The 19,915-nt window shown below is 46.6% G+C and overlaps 2 protein-coding genes across 4 annotated transcripts; one reads left to right on the forward strand and one right to left on the reverse strand.

Moving 5' to 3' along the window:
- The first annotated feature begins 1,843 nt into the window (after window positions 1-1,843).
- Window positions 1,844-6,169, forward strand: gorasp2 (golgi reassembly stacking protein 2). The gene is made up of 10 exons (XM_086128777.1): window positions 1,844-2,025; window positions 2,618-2,698; window positions 3,001-3,204; window positions 3,279-3,365; window positions 3,463-3,593; window positions 4,416-4,548; window positions 4,650-4,773; window positions 4,941-5,045; window positions 5,175-5,300; window positions 5,445-6,169. The coding sequence occupies exons 1-10, from the start codon at window positions 1,963-1,965 to the stop codon at window positions 5,672-5,674; spliced, it is 1,284 nt and encodes a 427-aa protein (XP_085984903.1). The 5' UTR covers window positions 1,844-1,962; the 3' UTR covers window positions 5,675-6,169.
- Window positions 6,170-7,568: 1,399 nt separating this feature from the next.
- LOC147194981 (serine/threonine-protein kinase tousled-like 1-B) lies at window positions 7,569-18,332 on the reverse strand. 3 transcript variants are annotated; one of them, XM_086128769.1, is made up of 22 exons: window positions 17,885-18,332; window positions 16,308-16,429; window positions 15,806-15,874; window positions 15,049-15,087; window positions 14,870-14,945; window positions 14,731-14,774; window positions 14,551-14,640; window positions 14,385-14,459; window positions 14,176-14,268; window positions 13,612-13,722; window positions 12,816-12,952; window positions 12,534-12,725; window positions 12,388-12,454; window positions 12,169-12,266; window positions 11,975-12,056; window positions 11,798-11,889; window positions 11,625-11,714; window positions 11,055-11,224; window positions 10,435-10,570; window positions 10,235-10,346; window positions 10,010-10,117; window positions 7,569-9,821 (listed from the first exon to the last, which is right to left on the reverse strand). In XM_086128769.1, the coding sequence occupies exons 1-22, from the start codon at window positions 18,009-18,011 to the stop codon at window positions 9,672-9,674; spliced, it is 2,280 nt and encodes a 759-aa protein (XP_085984895.1). In that variant the 5' UTR covers window positions 18,012-18,332; the 3' UTR covers window positions 7,569-9,671. The 3 variants fall into 3 exon arrangements, with proteins under 3 accessions (XP_085984895.1, XP_085984897.1, XP_085984896.1); XM_086128771.1 differs by having other exon boundaries at window positions 17,744-17,886; XM_086128770.1 differs by lacking the exon at window positions 15,049-15,087.
- Between the last annotated feature and the right edge of the window lie 1,583 nt (window positions 18,333-19,915).

The raw sequence follows: 19,915 nt of genomic DNA on the forward strand, positions 1-19,915 counted from the left end.
GAAAACAAACTTTTCTTTGAAAATAAAGTAAACAGATCATTTGCATTTTGAGAATCGGCTATACAACAGCAAATAACTGACGATGTTGAGGAGCTGTGTTTGAACGAACTTTTGTGCACGAAGGTGACTACAATGCGCCATTATAAATTGCAGGTGAGCAGATTTATTTGATATATTTTTGTATCTTTTTTTTTTTTTTCGTTACCCTTAACTTAATACTAACGAAATAAAATGACAAGAAGAAATGTAAAATAAAATTCATTTACTCACCAATGTAGTGCCTGTTCACTGATCTGCACATCTGCGCGAGTGTCCCCAAACGTTTTTAAACGCACGGTAGTTTGTAAGTGCCCAGCCGTGTTCCGATGTTTCCTTGCTGCCTTGGGTAAAACAATTTAAATGGGTAAATCCAGTGTGGCTCCAAACACCAAATCGGTCCGTTGCAAGCAATAGGCATTCCCAGCAGCGTTTCTCAGAGGCTGTGAGCCGCGGCTACCGTTCATAATTGCTCGTCTGAAAACGACGGACAAACCCTTTTCTTTGCTGGGACAGGCTAGCTAGCGCAGGAGTTGGGCGACCTCTTCGCACAATATCCTAATTTCGTGGAAGGTCGTGGAAGTAGTTCTGCAACCAGATCAACGTCTTCTTCTTCGGCCATTTTGGGTTAAAATGCAGTGATAGCTCCCTCTAGCAGGTGCTCATCCAATCACCGAACGCGCACGTCCAGTCTCGACGTAAGGCCTTCGAGCTGGCCCTGCTCCGCAGACTCCGTGATCTGATTGGCTATTGCAACCTGACTGTGCCCGTTCACTTACAGCGCACAGGGGCCCCGAGCAAGTTTAATTTACCTGGCAACACAAGCTAGCTGAAATATGATTGGTTAAACACTCTACCATAATCCATCCATCCATCCATCCATTTTCCGAACCGCTTGATCCTCACTAGGGTCGCGGAGGGTGCTGGAGCCTATCCCAGCCATCTCCGGGCAGTAGGCGGGGGACACCCTGAATCAGTTGCCAGCCAATCGCAGGGCACACAGAGACGAACAACCATCCACGCCCACACTCACACCTAGGGACAATTTAGAGCGTCCAATCAGCCTGACATGCATGTTTTTGGAATGTGGGAGGAAACCGGAGCACCCGGAGAAAACCCACGCAGGCCCGGGGAGAACATGCAAACTCCACACAGGGAGGCCGGAGCTGGAATCGAACCCGGTACCTCTGCACTGTGAAGCCAACGTGCTAACCACTCGACTACCGGGCCGCCACTCTACCATAATAAATAAGTTATTCATTATTATTATTCACTCAACTAAGTGGAAATAATATGACGTAAAGAATACAGAGAATAATTTTGTTTACATATTTATGAAAATAAAATAACATGAATTAAATTTATGTTATTGGAGGAATGTTTAGGCCAGCAGAGAAGGCCTTGCTGGCCCTGAGGGTTCGCCACTGCAAGTTTGCCAATCTTGAAGCATCGAACCTAAGTTTTGACGTGACAGGCTGACAGCGTGATTGTGCATGAGATGTTGACGAATGACTTGCCAACATCTGTCATTGTGTGAGGCGAGAAAAATTGTCAGGTGGGTCTTCTGCTTAGAACAGTTAAAGTGCAATTGTCCCTCACTGTCTCTTGAGCGCCACCATACCTTTATTTGCCAGTGACCCATTCACCGATGTTTACAAAGAAAATTTCAAGGTACTACTTTCAACATGCTTATTAATTGATTGAGTGACTGATGCTCGATATGAATTTGGGACGCTAATACTGTATTTCCTACCGAGAACACTGGCGTCTGCAGTATAGTACTTCCTGCCACGTAACGGCGCATGCGCAGCAGATGACTACCCATTTGACGACGTGTACCCAGTGAGTACAAGTAGTTGGGTACTTTGATCGTTCCTCGGAATCAGTTTGCCATAAAACCTGCAAAAGCCTTAAGACAGCTCGATCATGGGAGGATCGCAGAGTGTGGAGATACCGGGAGGTGGCTCCGAGGGCTACCACGTCCTCCGGGTGAGTTCTTTGCACGCATATCCGGAGCGAAATCCTGCTCCTAGCATATAGCCTAGCATTGCTCATTTGCCAGGAGTGTGTTGACTAAGAAACTGGATGTCACGTCGGGCCTGTGTGGTGGAGAACCACACATCTCACGAGGGACTTTGTCATTTTTGTGTCATGTTTGCTACTTGAGCCCGACGAGTGGCAACATGTCAAACATACTTGCCTGAAGCATTACAGTTGCTAAAAGCTACATGCTACGCGGCTACAGTGAATGACACCTGCCAAGGCTGGTTGACATCGATCAGATGGGGCGTGGAACCTATTTTATGTCATGCAGAATATTCAAAATGGGCATGTAAATATGGAAGTTTTTAGACAATTGTGCACCATGCTCAGATTTATTTTAATTTTCGCGTCGTGAGCTAAATGCCAATTTTGGCAGTTGTATGCCATTGACATTCGCTTGCATGGGCAGAAAAAAACAAACCAAAAGGTTAAGGTGTTCGCTTAAGGTTCCGTGTTTCCGACTACTTTCTGACTGTGTGATTCACATCAAATTCAGCGGTCCAATTCCTTGTGCTCATGCCTACTTTCTGTCTTGCAGGTTCAGGAGAACTCCCCAGGTCACCGAGCAGGACTGGAACCTTTTTTTGACTTCATTGTCTCCATCAATAACACCCGACTGGTAAGTCAACAGTGGAATGTAGAAGAGAGGAAAGCAAGCTGCTTGTTTCTGCCATGTTGCTAGTTTCGCCATGTTCTCACGATACATTTAAGTGGATTTTCTGAACCTCCTAGCAACAAGAGAATCGCAAAAAATGACAACCGTTTTCCTAATGTTAGCAACATTTTTATTTCCTGCACGATGGAAAGAAGAGGGCCAAGAAGACTTGGCCCGATCGCACTGGAAATCTTCAGTTTTGTAATACTGTACCTATTGAGTGTACTATAGATCGACCTGGCTTCTATTTGACTCCCGCTCCACAGAACAAGGACAACGACACCTTGAAGGACCTTCTGAAAGCCAGCGTGGAGAAACCAGTCAAGATGTTGGTCTACTCTTCAAAGACCCTGGAGCTGCGCGAGTCCACCGTCACACCCAGCAACCTGTGGGGGGGGCAGGGCTTACTCGGCGTCTCCATTCGGTTCTGCAGCTTTGAAGGAGCCAACGAGAACGTTTGGCACGTTCTTGTACGTAAGCCTCACTGTCGCGGCCGTCTCGCTAACCAACTCCCCAAACGCTCACTTGGCCGCGCGCTTCGCAGGAAGTGGAGCCAAATTCGCCCGCGGCCCTCGCCGGTTTGAGACCACACACCGACTACATCATTGGAGCTGACACTGTCATGAACGAGGTGGGCGATTGCGAGAGAATGTCCAGACATGTCGCTCTCGCACGCTGTGTCGTGATGGGTCCTCCGGTCGTGACGACTGCATCTTTTTCCCGTGCAGTCCGAGGACTTGTTCTCCTTGATCGAGAGCCACGAGGGAAAGGGCCTGAAGCTCTACGTGTACAACACAGACACAGACAACTGCAGGGAGGTGGTCATCACACCCAACGGTGCCTGGGGAGGAGAGGGAAGGTAATGCACTCCAATTTATGCAAGTATGATGAAATTGATTCATCTCGGCAGCGCTGTCTAACGTCGAGACCAGTCTCTCATTTAATTTTTGTATGAGCGTTTATTCCGCCTGCCTCACAGTTCTGAAGTTTAGGCTTCGAATCTCTATTGCAGCCTTTCTGTGTGGAGTTCGCATGGGTTTTCTGCGGGTGTTCCGGCTTTCTTCCATTCCATCCATTCGGTGCATAGAAGACTTATAGAAGTCTTGTGTTTGGAACATTCCAACAATGGGGGATCAAGGTTCCAATTAGGAGAAACATCTTGAACTGGGCTAGTAACAAACAAACCAAGGTAATGAGTCTGTTTACGGCAGATGTTGTTAGTTCAAGCGGCTTTTTCCCCAAGCTGTAATACCAAACATTCCATTTCATTTATGGCGGCGCGCTTTGGGGATTTGGACTTTGAGAAGAAGCGAGACGATACTTTGGGAACCCCTTCGTCGTCATTTAATTAAAACGGTTGCAGGCAATAAACCACAATTGTTCTTTTTGCTTAAGGGCCTCACTTGAACAGTTGAGAAGTATCTTTGGGAGTACAGAACACGGTGAAAAAAACACTTGGCCAAAGTCAAGTGGAGCCAGCAAATGTACGCATTAGACACCAACCAAGACTTCTGTTCCTTGTAGTACAGATTATTATTAAAATCGTCTGTCGATCTGTCGTCTGTCATGTTGGTCTCCCAAAAGCACGTCAGCGGGTGATTTTCAAGCCGGGCTCATCTCAGACAGGTTTGACTTGAAATGTCATCCTTGTTGTTTTGGATCATTTTGCTCCCCGCCACAGCCTCGGATGCGGGATTGGCTACGGATACCTGCATCGGATTCCCACGCGACCTTTTGAGGAAGGGAAGATGATCTGCTTCCCGGGGAATGCTTCTGGGGAGCCGGTCAGTCCGTTAAAGGACGGATTCACTGAGGTCTGACTGCACTTCACTCTCAGATATGAACATTTCACTCCGACAAGCGGGGAGGGACAATGTCTTTTAGTCGCTGTAAAAAGGAATCAATAATCCCTCAGGTCCAGTTGTCGGCCGTGACCCCGCCTCCTACCGCCCCCACACTTCCCTCTGGCCTTGAAGACTCGCTGTCGGGCCTTTCAATCAGTACAGCCCCTCCCACCATGCCGAGCGAACTGCAGACGGGTAAGTCTTGTCTATTTCATAAACGAGGATGTGGGAAAAAAAGCTTGTGAATCTGACATGTTTGAATTTGGGAATGGAAAATGCTCGCCAACCCTGTTCGTGGGGCACCGATAGAAAGTGTGCTGACATGTGCTCTGGTCAACTGTGGCTCTTGCCTCCCTCACCAGGTTTGCCCACAGTCCCTCTGCTCCCCTCCTCCAATCCGTCCCTCAGTCCCCTCACTCCTCTCAATCCTGCCACGGCCAGCTTCAACCCCGCCACCACGTTACCAGGTGGGTCTTTTTGGAGTGCCGCAAGGGCACGTGGCTCGACTTTGCAACGATGACAGTAGTTCGGTGTACCTCTTTTTTTCTTCACACGTTCTTATCCAAAGTGATTTAGCATGTTGTGTTTTCCTTTAGGCTTGATGCCCCTTCCGGGTGGCTTACCGCCGCTGCCCAACCTTCCCAATCTCAATTTGCCGCTCCCGGACCTCGGCGCCATCTCACTAGCGGGCACCAGTACCTTAATGCCAGGTGGAAGCACAGGTACATGACTGCATCATGACATGTTCACAACCCGGCTAAGAAAACACTTCACTTGACTTTGAATTGTAAAAAAAAAAATATATATATATACAGTATATTGTGTATCATGCAACTCACAACCCCCCTGCTCTCCCCCTGTTGCAGTCACCCCGCTGAATATACCTGGCCTGGCACCTCTGCCACCTTTGCCTGCCATGCTGCCCTCCCAGCTGACTCCTCTCCTGCCACAGGGCGTTGCCCCCATTCTGCCCACTTCCATCGCCGTCGCCCCTCCGGCCTCTGTCACGGTAACACCTGCCTCGGCGTCTGTCGGCAACGTCACAAACGCCACGGAACTGCAGCCTTCTTCGGAGACAACGCTTACCTCCTCGTAACCTGGGAATGTATCTCTCTCAACCATCGAACCAAAACACACACACACACACGGCTTTTCTTTCCTCTCATCTCTTTCTCTCTTTAGTTTTCTATTTATTTAGCCGAGAGGGACAGGTTGCACCCAGTCAGAGATTCCAAGTGTGAGTGAGGTTTATGAAAAACATGTCTTCATAAACGGATTGTTATATTGCAGTGGTGGACCGGGCCGCACTGCAGCTTGCCTTCAATCACACTTCACTTTGAGATTTACTTCTGCGTGTTTCTTTATTTGCCCTTCTGCGGTGTCATTTCTTCCGTTTGAGAATGTTCAGTGTTCCGGTATTGACTGAAATATTCATTCATTCCCTTTTTATATACTGTATGAGTAAACAAACAGTTTATAATCATTCATCATGCGGTCTAACACAGAAAAAAAGAAACCGCACTGTTGTACTAATCTTGGTACAGTCATTGTATAAAGTGAATTCCGTATATAAAATGGTGAATAATTAAGAGTCTGTCTAACCTTGTATTCCTGGCATTTACCAGTGCATCACAAAGTAGAATACAGCATTATGAAAAACTTCATTTCTGTAGTTCAGTTCAAAAAGTGAACATTTTCTTTTCTGAAATTACAATATAGAATAATCAAAACGATTTTAATATTTAAAATAGGCTGAGTATTTTTAATGAATCTACATCAACACTACAAATATGCAAGTTTCAATGTTTGAATTGAACTACTGAAAGAAATGAAGGTTGATGTGATACTGTAATTTGAGATGTGCCAGTACTTTTCGATCAGTTAGTTATGTTACCATTACCCCGCTTTATTTTCTTTGAAATGACTAATATAGCCAGACACACACAATAAACCCAAAAAAACGGAGGCAGGCTGAAAAGTCACATCTCACTGACTTGATGTACCGACGTAGTGTGGTCAGTCGCTTGATAGGGACGACGGGGAGTTCAGCTCTTTCCAATTTCCTTTGAGACCATCGTTCCATTGAGTTCGAAGTCACGCAGAACAGCCACAAGATGTCACTGTAAACAGAAACTTGAGAAAGATCTGCGGTGTGCAAAATGCAAGCAATAAAGCCAAACCAATTTTACACGCAGCCTTGTGCTTCCATATGACGACAAGTGGTGGATGGCTTCCAAAATGGCTTCCTTTCGTGCGTCATGGACTATAGTACAATATGTCAAGGCAATGTCCAGTCGACCCTGGCGCCTTTTGTCCAGAATATCACGTTTTTACACCACTGGAGCCCGTCGTGACCATCAACACGTCAATGTACCTTTTGTTAATCGCATGTGATTAAAGGACAAAAAAAAAAAGCGTGTGCTGCAAGCCCCTCATTCACTTCTTATCGTGCTCGTCCATGGGAAGCCAATCGAGCAGACTTCGGTATCCAATCCAATTACTCGCGGGCTCTTTGTACTCACAAAAAGGTAATTCAGTCGGCTGGAAGAACTACGGTCTTACGAGTTAAGTTTTCTTTCGCACCACGAGTGCCGCGTTTGGCCTACTATTACGATGCTAAGCTGAATATTAAAAAAAAAAAAGCTCAAATAGCATTACATATAGCCGTTCAAGCATTTATTTGATATCCTTGCTGTCCAGCTTTGTCAAATGTACTTCGCTAGTAGACCCCATGTGTCAATTAGTGAAGTTTTGCCTCAGTAGTGAGGTTTTGGTCTTACTCGTAGAAACTCGTCAGAAATCAACCATACAATGGGGAATAATATTTTAACTCCCAAGTTGAAACCTGCAAATGCACATACGGGTGAGAGTTCAAGATTAATCTTAAGAAGCATCATCATCTTTATTGGTGTGTTGTATGATTGGCCAGCCTGACTTCGTAAATTTGAACGAGGTAGTATGCGCTCACGTAAGCAAAGAGAGCATCAATGTAGACATTGAAGGCAATCTTTATTGCATTTGAATGGCATGGCCAAGCGTTGACCCCTTCCTGCAAATATGGTCCGACATGTTGCTTACTAATGGCTGCGCATGACGTCTGTTTCCACACGATAAATGTCATTAAACAAGGTATGCACGTCATGCTTCCAACTGAACAAGAGGGATGCATGATTTCTTCCTCCCACCTCCTAAATGGGCATACGTTACAAAGGGGGGGACAAGGACATTGATTGAATTGCTTTCACTCAAAGGAATGCTTCCGTCAAACATACATTAAAAAAATCTTTTTCGGGCCTTGGTGGCTTCGAGTAGTGATGTTTCAACTTAAAATGACACATTAAAGTTAGCACAATATGGGTTGAAAAGACTCATTGACAAGTCCATATAGGCTTGAACAGGGACACCACGCCAAAAGCAACAGACACTCGGTCTGCCCAGTAACTATTAGTGGTGCCTCAAGTGTATGGAAATACAAAATAGGCAAGCGTATCCTCAAGTGTAACAAAAATTGAGCTATTTGCTGTCAATGAGATGAGAACGAGCCGTTAGTCAACCTTTTGCTATGAAACAGCGTCGACCTAAATATAGCAAGCCCCCACCCTCCAAAAACAAAACAAAACATTGAGCTAGCATTTGCCACACCCACTTGGAAACATGGCACACCACGACTTACTCATTCATTCACAAATTGCACTCATGCCCTTTCACTGCCTCACAGATTGCAAGCCACAATCCACATGACACAAAATTGAGTTTTCTGTGCATGTCATAATTGCATTCCATCCTTTTTATGCCGTGCTGCAGCGAGTGGCAACCCTGCAGTTGTGCTATTTGAGATGGGATGACGGCACCGGGCGACGGGGAGTCAGCTTGTATTATTCGGAGCCTGAAAGCAAACAGCTGTGCACGCAGCGAGTTGACAACTGAAAATTCGTAATGACGTCATTAACCTTTGCAAGGACAGCTGTTACTACAGTGGACAGCTTATCATGTTCTCAGGCTACATGAAAGGGTTAATTAATCGACGTCTACTTGACTATCTTCACGTGAGCGTCGACCACAAGAAAATCTGTAACCCCTGATGGAGCTACGCCAACGTATAGCCAGTTGCATTCATGGGAATCAATCACCCCATTTCCTCTCCTGCTCGCAACATGTCCGACTTGGAAGCTGAACAACAATCAAAAGGGGAAAACGATTTCAAGTTTGTCATCAATTGAGGCCGGATCCATTCACACATTAGAAACTAAGAGCAATACTTGTAGCAGCAAAGAGTTGAGCTTCCTGAAGGAAAACAACGGGAGACGAGGGGGAGCAAGGGAAAGCCTCGTCATGTACTTGCGAGTGGGAAAGGAACCCAGTGAGCAGCAGCTCCGGCCCTCGGTTGTGTCCAGGTAACCGCAGGCCGGTGCATGATTTTCCCTGGACAGCAACAATGGATTCTGACATTTCTGTTCTAATGTGCGGACTGTTGTACTTCAACAAACCTGCGGCACCAGAAGAACACAATCTGGATGGGAAGTGGGAAGTGCAAATCAACACCAGATTTTTTTTTTGTTGTTGTTGTTATCTGGATTTCATTAATCATCACCGTCCTGCCCCCTGCCCAACAATGAGACGCATCATCCTTTGTGTCAACGGATGGGCAAACTTCTCCGAGTCATTGTCCTGGGAGGCTGAAGTCTTTCTGACGAAGCTTCCCTCGGCCATCTTGAGCGGCGTAAACGCAACAGGGCGTCTGCAAGCTGTTCAAAAGTCAAAAAGGGTTATTGAATATAGTCCGCGGGGGATGGGGATCTTGTTTCTCTTCCTCGCCGCACGTGGCTCCACTCCAGTTGTTTTCCCCCTTTCACCATTAAAGCCAGAGCACAACAGCCGACTGTGTCATCTTTTTGCGAGGATTTCCCTTGAATTCGGCTCTTTTGCTCATCCATCCATTCATGTTTTTGCGAGGATTTCCCTTGAATTCGGCTCTTTTGCTCATCCATCCATTCTGGAAGTTCTCTGGTTTTAAAAGAAAATCTCCACAAGCGATGATCCGGTGCCATCGATGAAGTGGCCAGGTGGTGCCGTCAATCTTAAACGAGAGCCCGTCAGTAGGTGGCGAGCGACGAGGCGGCGGGCTGCAGCGAGCCGGACGAGTTTGAGCGTCTCATGTGAGGGAGAAGGTAGGAATCGGAGCACAGCTGGTGCACGTCGAACCTGTCCTCCTTGCGGTAGGCCAGACAGCGGCGGATGAACGCCTGCCGAGCAGAGGCGGGATGAGTGCCGCTTTTATATTCGAGGATGACTTTTGATGACGAAACAAATCATTTCACAGCGTTTTGTACATTACAAGCGGAACGATTGCTGCATTGTTAGACTGCACTCAAAATGTATTTTGGACTTTTAATGAAGGCATCGAGTGCGGCGGGCGGTGAGGGTCTCGCACCTTGGCCTCTGTGCTGGCCTGCGGTTTAGCGGGGAACTGGACCTCAGTGGCTTTGAGGATGGTGTTTTCCTGGAGGATGTCCTGCTGAGACTGGTTGTGACCAAACGGCTGGGAAAACAAAAACAAATCACGACGCACACCCACACATTTTTTAAAAAATTGATCTTATCGATTAAATTGTCAGCGTTTTATATGCAGACATGGATCTGTTCATTTGGCGTTTACCTTGCGCCCATAGAGGCACTGGAAGAAGATCACGCCCACAGACCAGACATCCACCTTGTTTGAAATTTTTGGCGGCTCCTTACCCACCACAAAACACTCCGGAGGGAGGTACCTGCACACTCGCACACGTTATTGTTGCACAGTGCAAAGCCCTGACGGCACCGACCCGATACGCTAGCAGTCGTGGTTGCAATTTTTACCAGTAGGTGCCCGCTCCCTGAGATGTGAGGTCCATGCCGTCGACGCCGTAGTTGTCGTCATCCATAATCTTTGACAGGCCAAAGTCTGTGATTTTGATTTCGCCACATGCAGTTCCATCCACTAATAAGATGTTGCCTGCAGCGTTTGGCACAATTTGCAAGACAAACGGTAGTCGGACATTTAGGCAATCCAGAGTCAGTCAGTCGGTACAAGTCATCGAAAAATGGACGTCTACCGATGGAACGCGTGCGATGGCAAAAGTTGCATAACCACCCCGTTTCAGGATTTGAGTCATGAAACATTCGATGGAAAATTTGATTTTGAAGCATGCGTATGCAAATAGTTTGGTCTCTGGTGGGCTCGCAAACCCATCAAGTGTGAACGTGCACAACCCAGCGGGTCTTTTTTTGAGCCGCCTATTTCCGTCTGATGCGGTGAGCAGTGGCTCAATACCACGAGCTCCATCAAAACAAGCAGAGCTCTTGGGGACCTTTCAAATACACGTTTCAAGTGCGCTCCACTTCTTGATCCTCAGGGTATTTAATTTTATTATTAAGGCATCTGGGAACCGTTTTAAACTTGTGAAAATGTGTTCTTGAAGTCAACTAATTCCACTCACCGGGCTTGAGGTCGTAGTGAATGATGGGCGGTTTAATCTCGTTGAGGTAGCGCAGCGCGCTGACAATCTGCATGACTATGGAGCGGGCCTCCTTCTCGGACATCAGCTTGTTTTGCTTCAGGTAGAAGTCCAGGTCGTTGCCTTCGCAGAACTCCAGAACTGTACAGAACCTGGAGGGGAAAGAGAGTGCGGGCATGAGAAAACTATCAGTGAACTGTCGCGGATAAGGTTGAGAGAAAATAATGGAGCTTGTACTCGCACCCAAACTTCGCTTCGACTCATTGTTTAAAATCGGAGAGCCGAATGGATTCCCAATTGTTCAACAAAAGGAAAGATCCAATTTCATCCTAACGGTCAACGGAGCGGATTTAGATCCCGCTTTGCAGCGGCTCGCGAAAGTATCCGGCCCACTTGAACTTTGTGACCTTTTGCTTCATTCCGGGCTTCAAACATCAAGATCTAAAAGTGAATTTTGTTGTGAAGAGTCAACACCAAGCGGCACGAAATTCCTACGATATTTGAACAACCGCAGGGTGCGGTGGAGCCAGCTCCCGGTCAAAGGTGACTCACGTGTCAGTATCCAGGGAGAAATAGTCATAGAGTTTGACTATTCTGGGATGGTCCAGCTGTTTGTGTATCCGGTACTCTCTGCACGCGTGCCTGGGAGGGCATAAACGACAAACACCGTTTTGTTTGCGGCGCGAGCGGGTGCGTCGTCGGATTCAAAAGTCACCGGCGCTTACTTGTGGTAGTTCTCTTTTTTCTCCTCCCTCCAGTTCTTGTTGAGCTGGTGGATTTTAACAGCGGCGTAGCGCTGCTCAAACAAGTCAAAAGCCTGCGGGGTGACAAGGCAAACACGCATTTGTATCGCGACGTGCTGAGCGAAAGACGCAGCGGGTGCGGCCTTCGGAGACTTTTACCTTGTAGACTTCGCTGAAGCCGCCCCTGCCCAGCAAGTGCAGCAATAGGTACCTTTCGTTCAGTGTGGGATGGTCTTTAAAGCTGTGTGAGGTAGGAGGCGAGCCATGTCAGACAAGCTGTGCCTTTGCCTCCATTGTGAAGCAAAACTCTTTCAACGCCCTTTCGGAAATGAACGGACGGAGTTTGGACTTACGCCGAGCTGTCCTCGTTGTTGATCCTCTTCAGCTCTCTGATGTGGAGGTTCCTCACGCGCTCCAACCGCTCCAGCTCCGCTTGTATCTCAGCCTCCTCCTGCACAAGAACGCACCACTTCTAACCATTTCGGCCTTTCTGTCCTGAATTCGGGACCGTCTTTAGCGTTTGTGCGCAGGAGAGAAGGAGAAAAATGCACCAAATGTGCTTTGCTACCGACCTTCTTCAGATGTCCAAGGCGAAGCTTAAATATCTCTTCCTGCTCATGGTACTCAGCAAGGGTCAATCTAAAAAAAAATATTCGGCGATCATGTAAAAGAGTTTGGGCCAATGTTTTGCTGCAAGGTCTCCTTTCGTGTCACTCACAGCTGGGGCAGCGACGGCTTGAGGAAAGGGTCGGAATCGTTGCCGTTGACCACCTTGGTTTTCCTCTGCTTGGGTTCCGAGGTTGAGGCCACAGAGAGGGAGGGTGACGCAGGGTTGGGCGGCTTCCTCTTGGCGAGCAGTTTTCGCTGTCGCTCGATGTCCTCTCTCTGCTGGTTGATGCCTTCTTGTTGCCTGCGCACAGCCGTGCGTTTGTTTTGTGCCGCTAAACGCACCATCCCGAGGTAAAGGAAAGCGCTGATGCACGTTTAGACGGGCTCTCACTTGATCAGGTTCTGGAATGCATATCCGTCGGTCCACTGCTCCGTGTAGGACGCTCCGTGTCTCACCGTGGTGAAATGGCCGAGACGGAGGCGGTCCTGCATGCTCTTCTCACGGCACGACTGCTTCTCCTGGGTGCTCTGTCCAAATGGAAGCGGGGACATGTGCTAACACCATTAGACATGAAGAGCGTGATGGCAATTTCTCTTCCTTAGAACCACTTTTTTTTCCTCTTCGATAATACCTCACATATGGATATGCTCTTATTTTATGTTTAGATACCTTTGGGTGTTTGATGAAGATGACGTTTTGGGGGAAAATGAGATTGCATACACTGGGAGTAGGAGTACAATATGTCATGAAGGACGTTGAAAAGGATGTCTTATTAACCGTTACCTCCTCTGAAGGGATTACAAGTCACCCAATTAACCAAAACGTGAGTAACAACATACTGATTTTGTTCATTTTAAATGACTTCTCTGAACACCGAATGAATACTTCTTTTGTTTGATTACAGGATTGTTCAATTTGCATTTTTTCCAGTATTGTTTTCTGGGTCTGCTATTGGCCCAAATGATCTTGCCTTCTTTATTATTATTTTTATAGTCTTGAGACAAAATATTCAAGATATGACCGCTATTTCAGTATTTTGATACATTGAGGCCGAGAGTCCGCTCGTGTGCCGAACTCAAATAACGCCAACGTGCTTCTCAACGGAGCTTCCGCACACATTTCAAGATAGTTCAACCTCAAAGACATGCAAGAGAACGTGGCTGCGCACGCACGCTCAGAAACCGACCTTCTCGATGAGGAGTTTCTTGCTCATAGTAATACACTTGTTGAGCCTCTCCTTGTATTTCTCCAGGAGCTTTTGTTGTTCATCAATCTGCCTCCGCAGGTCACAGTTAGCCTGTGTGGGATGAACAAAAAAAAAACAAACAAAGGATGGGCGAGAGTTCCTCCGCACGATGGAGAAGACAGAAATAAAACGCATTCTACGGACTAAAGGGTTGCAGCGTCTCTGAGCGAACAACTATCTGGTCGCCAGAAGAGCATCGGTGGTCAAAGCTGACTGCTGTTGAAAGGGCGTCATTCGCAATCGAGTTCAACTTCACCCCAAAGGTGTTTCAAGGTGATCAAATCTGGCTCCCAAACTCATCCAAGGACATCGTTATGGACTTTATATGCTGGAAGTCAAAATTCTCAAATCTAACTGTCGCAACGTAGAACAGTCGAGAATCAGTCAAGGGTCTCGCCCAGCCAGTAAGCACTATTAATAACGAACTGTGTTAAAAACAAATGTTTGCGTCCATCAAACGTGTGCTTGTTGGTAACTCCGAGTGTGTATGGATATTCAACCCACCCTGAGAAGATCATCTATTCGTCCCTCTTTCTTCTCCAGGTCCAGGCTCTTGTTGCTCTCGAGGGCAGCAAGTTTCAGTCCTGTCAATTCCGTCTCAAATTGCAGAAGAAAAGGATTTCGGTTGAGTGACATCATAGCACAAAAAATAATAGAAAGCTTCGGGAAGAACCGCGCGCGCGTGTGTGTGAGATGACGATGCTTTGCAATACCTGGACAAATTTACTGGATCTGGGATTGTGTTCCCCAAAACACAAACTGGTGGGGGAGGAGCTGTTCTGGCGGACCTGCAACGACGGCATCGTTGTTGTTAAAACTGCGTAAATGACGTAGAGCCTCGGCCGCTCTATGCAACGTGTAGTCATGTTAGACGCTTACAATTGAGCCAGGCGCCGAGTGCGAGTTCTGCGGAGAGCGGCGAGCTGATGGCAGGCCTCGAACCGGACTCGAGCCATTTCCACCCTGGAACTTTGCGGGTTCAAGAACACGAATGAATTGTGATTGACATGAAAGGAAACCGGAAGCTTTTTGAGTGCCGAAAGCTAAAGCGGGCCTCACATCGAAGTAGTCGCTGATCTTGGGGCCGCGCGTAGAAGATTTCCCTGCATGATGAATTGGAAGACAAGATGATCACAAATTATACAAAGGCTTGGAAAATTTTTTTTTAAAAAGATTTGTCTTGTGCAGGTTTCCAAACCTTGACTGCTCTCGGAATAGGTGTCAGCTTTCCTTTTCCTCCCTCTGGGTGATTCCGAGTGCTTCTTCTCTGGGGTCTGTAAGTCGACACGGAGAGGAGGAGAGAAAATGCTTAAGCCCCCTGAGTTTTACCTACCAAGGCTCCTGTGGCGGCTTTCAACAGGAAGAGAGAGTACATACTGAGTAAGCGGGGGAGCTCCCTCTTTTCATATCAGAATTCTATGCAGAGAAGAGAAGGAAATGTGCAGGTCGTGGGAGAAATAGAGAAACAAGTGGGTCGAGCATAAAAATAACTGAAAGAAAGACAATCCAGTCCCCTAGAAATCGGACCAACTGTTCTTTTGTACTTATGTGGCTAATTATCTCCGGCTATGACAGTTTCTTTCTTTTTTTTACTTTACTTTGTGGGTCCATTTGTTTATGTGTGACCATCGTCCAAGGAAGGCCTTATTAATTCTGGTCACAAATGACACATTGGTGACTTTACAAAAAATTTGCCTTCAGATATCCACACACGGTGTGACCAATCTCAATCTGTAATTATTTGAAATGTCTTCTGAATTTGAATTCAGCCTGCAAACATGGATGCAATTCAAAAACGCATAAGCCGTCAAACAAGGTTGCCGTGACTTGTGCTAATCTAGCATCCTAAAATGAAGGTGCAGATCATGCAGATCCAAGAAAACGAAACTGGAAAAATTAAATTGGTAGAAGGGGTCCTCACTTAACGTAAACAAACTGAGTGCGCCTTCTTGCGCCGCAGCGCCTCTCGTAACCTCGAATCCTCGTATGTCGGGAAGGTCGCAGACTGACGACCTGCGTCTCGAGTGGTTTCAAAAGTGACAAATGTTTCTGTTTGAGGTCTGCACTTTTCGAGTGGCCTTACGACATGCGAAATTTGACGGTGACAATAAAATGGACGATGCATGTGAGCTACCTCAGACTCCTTGTCGCTGGATGAGCCGAGACTTCCGTAGCTGTGGTTGGACGACTCGTTGGCGAGACCCTGCAAACAAGCACAAAGGACCATTCAGAAAAATAAGTGGACATATGACTGTGTGGTGGGTAAACATCAGCAAAACAAAGATCATTCTCAAGATGTCCGGGAGCAAATGAGCTCTTCCGTTATTTGGTGTGTCACTTGGCCATTTTCCAGCACATGGACTGTAGCACAGAACTGAAATCCACAAAACAAACATTTCCACTTGTAAGATAACTTTGGTGTAGCCTCAGTTTGAGCAAGTGCCTGACTGAATACTCACCGAATCACACTATTTGACAACGAATGCATTTCTTTATCAGTCTTTAGGTTCAAATGCAAACAGGTTGCACAAAAAGGGCTGCCGGGCTAGCTTGGCCGCCACGGTCCCTGCGTTGACTAGCTTTGTGTCCACTGTGTGTGATGGAGAAAAACAAGACTTTCTGCGGTGTGCTGTTACCTTGGCACCTCCACTCATGCTCCCAGTGCTGCCTCCTGTGTTGCCACTGACAGCTCCCGTGAACCTGGCCTCGAGAAGCTCCTGTCTCCGGGGGTCCAAGCTATGCAGCTCCTCCATGGGGCCTGGTGCAAGGTTACATGCATGAAAACAAAAGGACACTGTGTGACAAATAGAAGGAGTGAAAGCAGACAAAGTGACTGGGAAGGAATGAAGTGACCGTATATCATGTAGGCGAACGGAGGGTGAAATAAAGGCAGTACTGCAGGTGGCTCATTAAAAGATGCACTGTCATGCAACGATGACCAATGACATTGGGAGGCGGCACTGCTGATTCTAACAGCAGACAGCAGACTCAATGAAACAACAAGCAGAGGAGGCTAATTTTAACCCCCAAAAAATCTTATTCAACTGCTGCATCTCATTATGTCACTGCGCTATGCCTCACTAGAATGACATATGGTAATAACTAAAAACAGCTCAGATTGGGCAAGAATCACTTTTAAAATCAGGTAACATGCATTCCCCGAAATAGTCTTGCATTACAAAAAAAACAAAAACAACTGCTTTAGATGAAAATATCCTCACTATGACTATGTTAGTAAACCTATCTCAAAACCTGCACAGGCACTACAGTAAATAAGCAGCCTGCCCGAGTCTTGATTTGTGACATTCTCTCTCCAGGGAGAGAAGCTCAGGTTTTCTGCACCCGACTGCGTATTGATGCTGCAGGGTGCAAGCTTCCTTATTGGATATTATCTGGCTGTCATCACTACATAGCTTTTGGCACCAGGGCATGCCCGAAAAGGAATAATGGCTATTATGAAACCCTCAAGCATCGTACCACGGCACACAACAAGGCCTGTGCGAGGTTATTTGAGGACAAAGGACCGTGTGTGTGTGTGTGACTTGTGCTACATTTGCCGGACATACATGACATACATATATGTATGGGTTTACTGTATATATAATTTAAATGACTTTTACAAATTCAATTCCGAACCTCACGGTTATTTTCTTTTTAATAGCGTTATCTTTAAAATGTAAACACTACAGTAGCACTCCTACATTACAACCAATTAATATTTCACGAGTTATTTCGCCACATTAAAACTAAACGGTGAATGGCCTCTGAGGGGCATGTCGAAAATTACAGTTCATTTTAAGGATCAGTTAAATGCCCAGCATCAAGAGCGTCGCAGCGCACACGCCAACTAAGTAGTTGTAATTAAACTACAGCTGGCCACCTAACAGTACCAAACGTCGACAACTATGCAACGAATGACGACAAATTTAGTCATGAGACCTTCTACAGTCCAACACCAGAGGCCACATTTAAGATAGCGCTGCCTTTGTGCACAGTACGTGATAGCTCGAAGCTACGTTCGACTAGCCGTCAACACAAGTGACAGCTGACGTTTGGCTTCCAATACACGCACCATCAGTGAACTTGACATCCATTTTCACTCCGACAAACGTTAACGCGACATTGCTCGAAAAAAGCCACATCGCCCCTCTCCCGAAAATGCAAATTCGGCGCAGAAAGACAGCCGTCCGAACACTTGTCGAGCTCCATGTACCTTCCTTGAGCTTTGCGGTCGCCGTTATATGTTGTTGAGAAATCGTTGGGGAGGAGGAGAGCTGCGACCAAGATGGCGTCGCCTCCAAACTTCCACCACCACTTCCACTGTTACTTTGGACACTCATCAAGCCACTTTGCCGACAAGAGGAGCCTGCCCGCACACGGTCGGTCGAGGAAACGCCGAGCTGCCTTCCATCGAGTCACACCTGCTCTCGTCTTCCCCGAAACCCGGCCGGTGACTTTCGTTGGTTTTCGCTAAACGTCTCCTATGTTGCAGTCGTAGAGGAGGGGCTTCCTCGGAGGCTCGATGGAGCGGATCCAGCGTAATAACCTTTGCATGATGACCGAGCGACTACACCGCGCGGCGCGCCTGTCAGCATCCACTTCTCGAACGGGGCTTTGATTCCAATAGGCGGCTATCGCGAGGCCAGCGCTCACCTAGCAGCGAGATGAGCGGGAATGAGGAAGGAGGGGGGGGGGGCGTGACACTAACGAGACACTGATCTGGGATCGTTTCTTCGGCCTTGACACCAACCGTATGCTCACCGGAAGGCGCCGCTTCACGTTGACTCGAGAACAGCCTGTCGCTTTGACGAAAACAACAAACACCCCGAAAAAAATGGCTGAAACCTTTGGAGGGGACCAGACAATTGACACCTACTGTACTACAGTACAGTACACGTGGGCGCGCGCATGGATAGAAAGATAGATAACCAGCTATCACCTAAAAAAAATACTTGGTTTACAAGTACCATCATAATGACCAACAATAATATATAGCTCATAGTAGGTCCTGAGTGCTCATCAGAAACATTGTCAAAATTAGCCACTGAAACATCATGCATTCCTGTAACATTACCACTGTGTTAAATACAGGGAAAACCCCATCTAAATATTGCTTGATAATAAAAGCATTTTAAAAGATTAAATGCAAATGTATTTTACATAAACGTGAAGTACTACTGAATTGTACGTCACCAATGTGCTTCATGGGATTAAAGTTTTAGCCACTAGCACAGTTTGAACATTTGACTCAGTGAGTCTTTCACGTACCACCAGAGGGGGGCTGCATCGCAGTGGTCGGTCGTAGCCCCTGAATTTTAAAAATTACTGGTCTAAATTTTGTGAGTGTGAATGTTTGTCTTTCTGTGTCCTGAGATTGGCTGGCGACAAGTCCAGAGTGTACTCCGCTTTCCACTGAAGGCCACTCCATCACACCTGCGACCCAAGTGAGGAGAAGCAACTAGGATGGATGGAGATGCTATACATCAAGGGCTTTGTGCCAAATTTTTTCCGTGGCCACTAAAACGATTTTAGATTTTCAAGTGTGTTACAGCGGCGCGCGGTGAGGTTCATGGCTGGTGAGACACTGACATTACGGTTAGATTCTCAATTTCATGAACCAAACATAGTCACATATTTGCCATTAAATTTGCAGCTTGACATTTACTGGTGAACTAGTTGTTTTCTAGTTCGAATTGATTTCTGTATCGGACAGTACTCGAGGCTGCAATATCTGTATCGTACCCCTACACAGTCCAAGTCTTGTGTGTATGTATTTTTAGGGGACAGTGGGGACGGTCTTCGTGCGAACATTTGAAGCATTCCAGAGAACTGTTTGTGTATCCAAGATTGAAACATTATAAGAATGGTGAGAGTGGCATTTGGTCGCACTCGAAGATCCGTGACTCATCAGCGCTGATGACTCTGCTGAGCAAGTCTGGTTCCATTCCTCTCATCATCATTCACGCTTCTGCTCTTTGCTTGACCTTACGAAGAGGAAATGTACTGTATATAAAAGCATGTGCAAAAAAAACAAACAAACAAAAAAAAACCTCAGAACAAAACATGACTACAGAGATATTAGGGCTCAATTTCATACTTGATTCATTTTGAAAGGGAGAGTTTAGTTTGGGTTTAAAATACTGAATATCATTTCTGATATTTTTTCAAGCGTACTGTGTGCTTTGTATTTTGGCATTGTGTGATCCATAAAGTGAGCATGTCTGCATTCGTTAGGGTTGTGGTT

This window comes from Hippocampus guttulatus, chromosome 14 (assembly GCF_054856545.1).
Source record: "Hippocampus guttulatus isolate MCC_2025c chromosome 14, RoL_Hgut_1.0, whole genome shotgun sequence".
Taxonomy (NCBI): Eukaryota; Metazoa; Chordata; class Actinopteri; order Syngnathiformes; family Syngnathidae; genus Hippocampus; species Hippocampus guttulatus.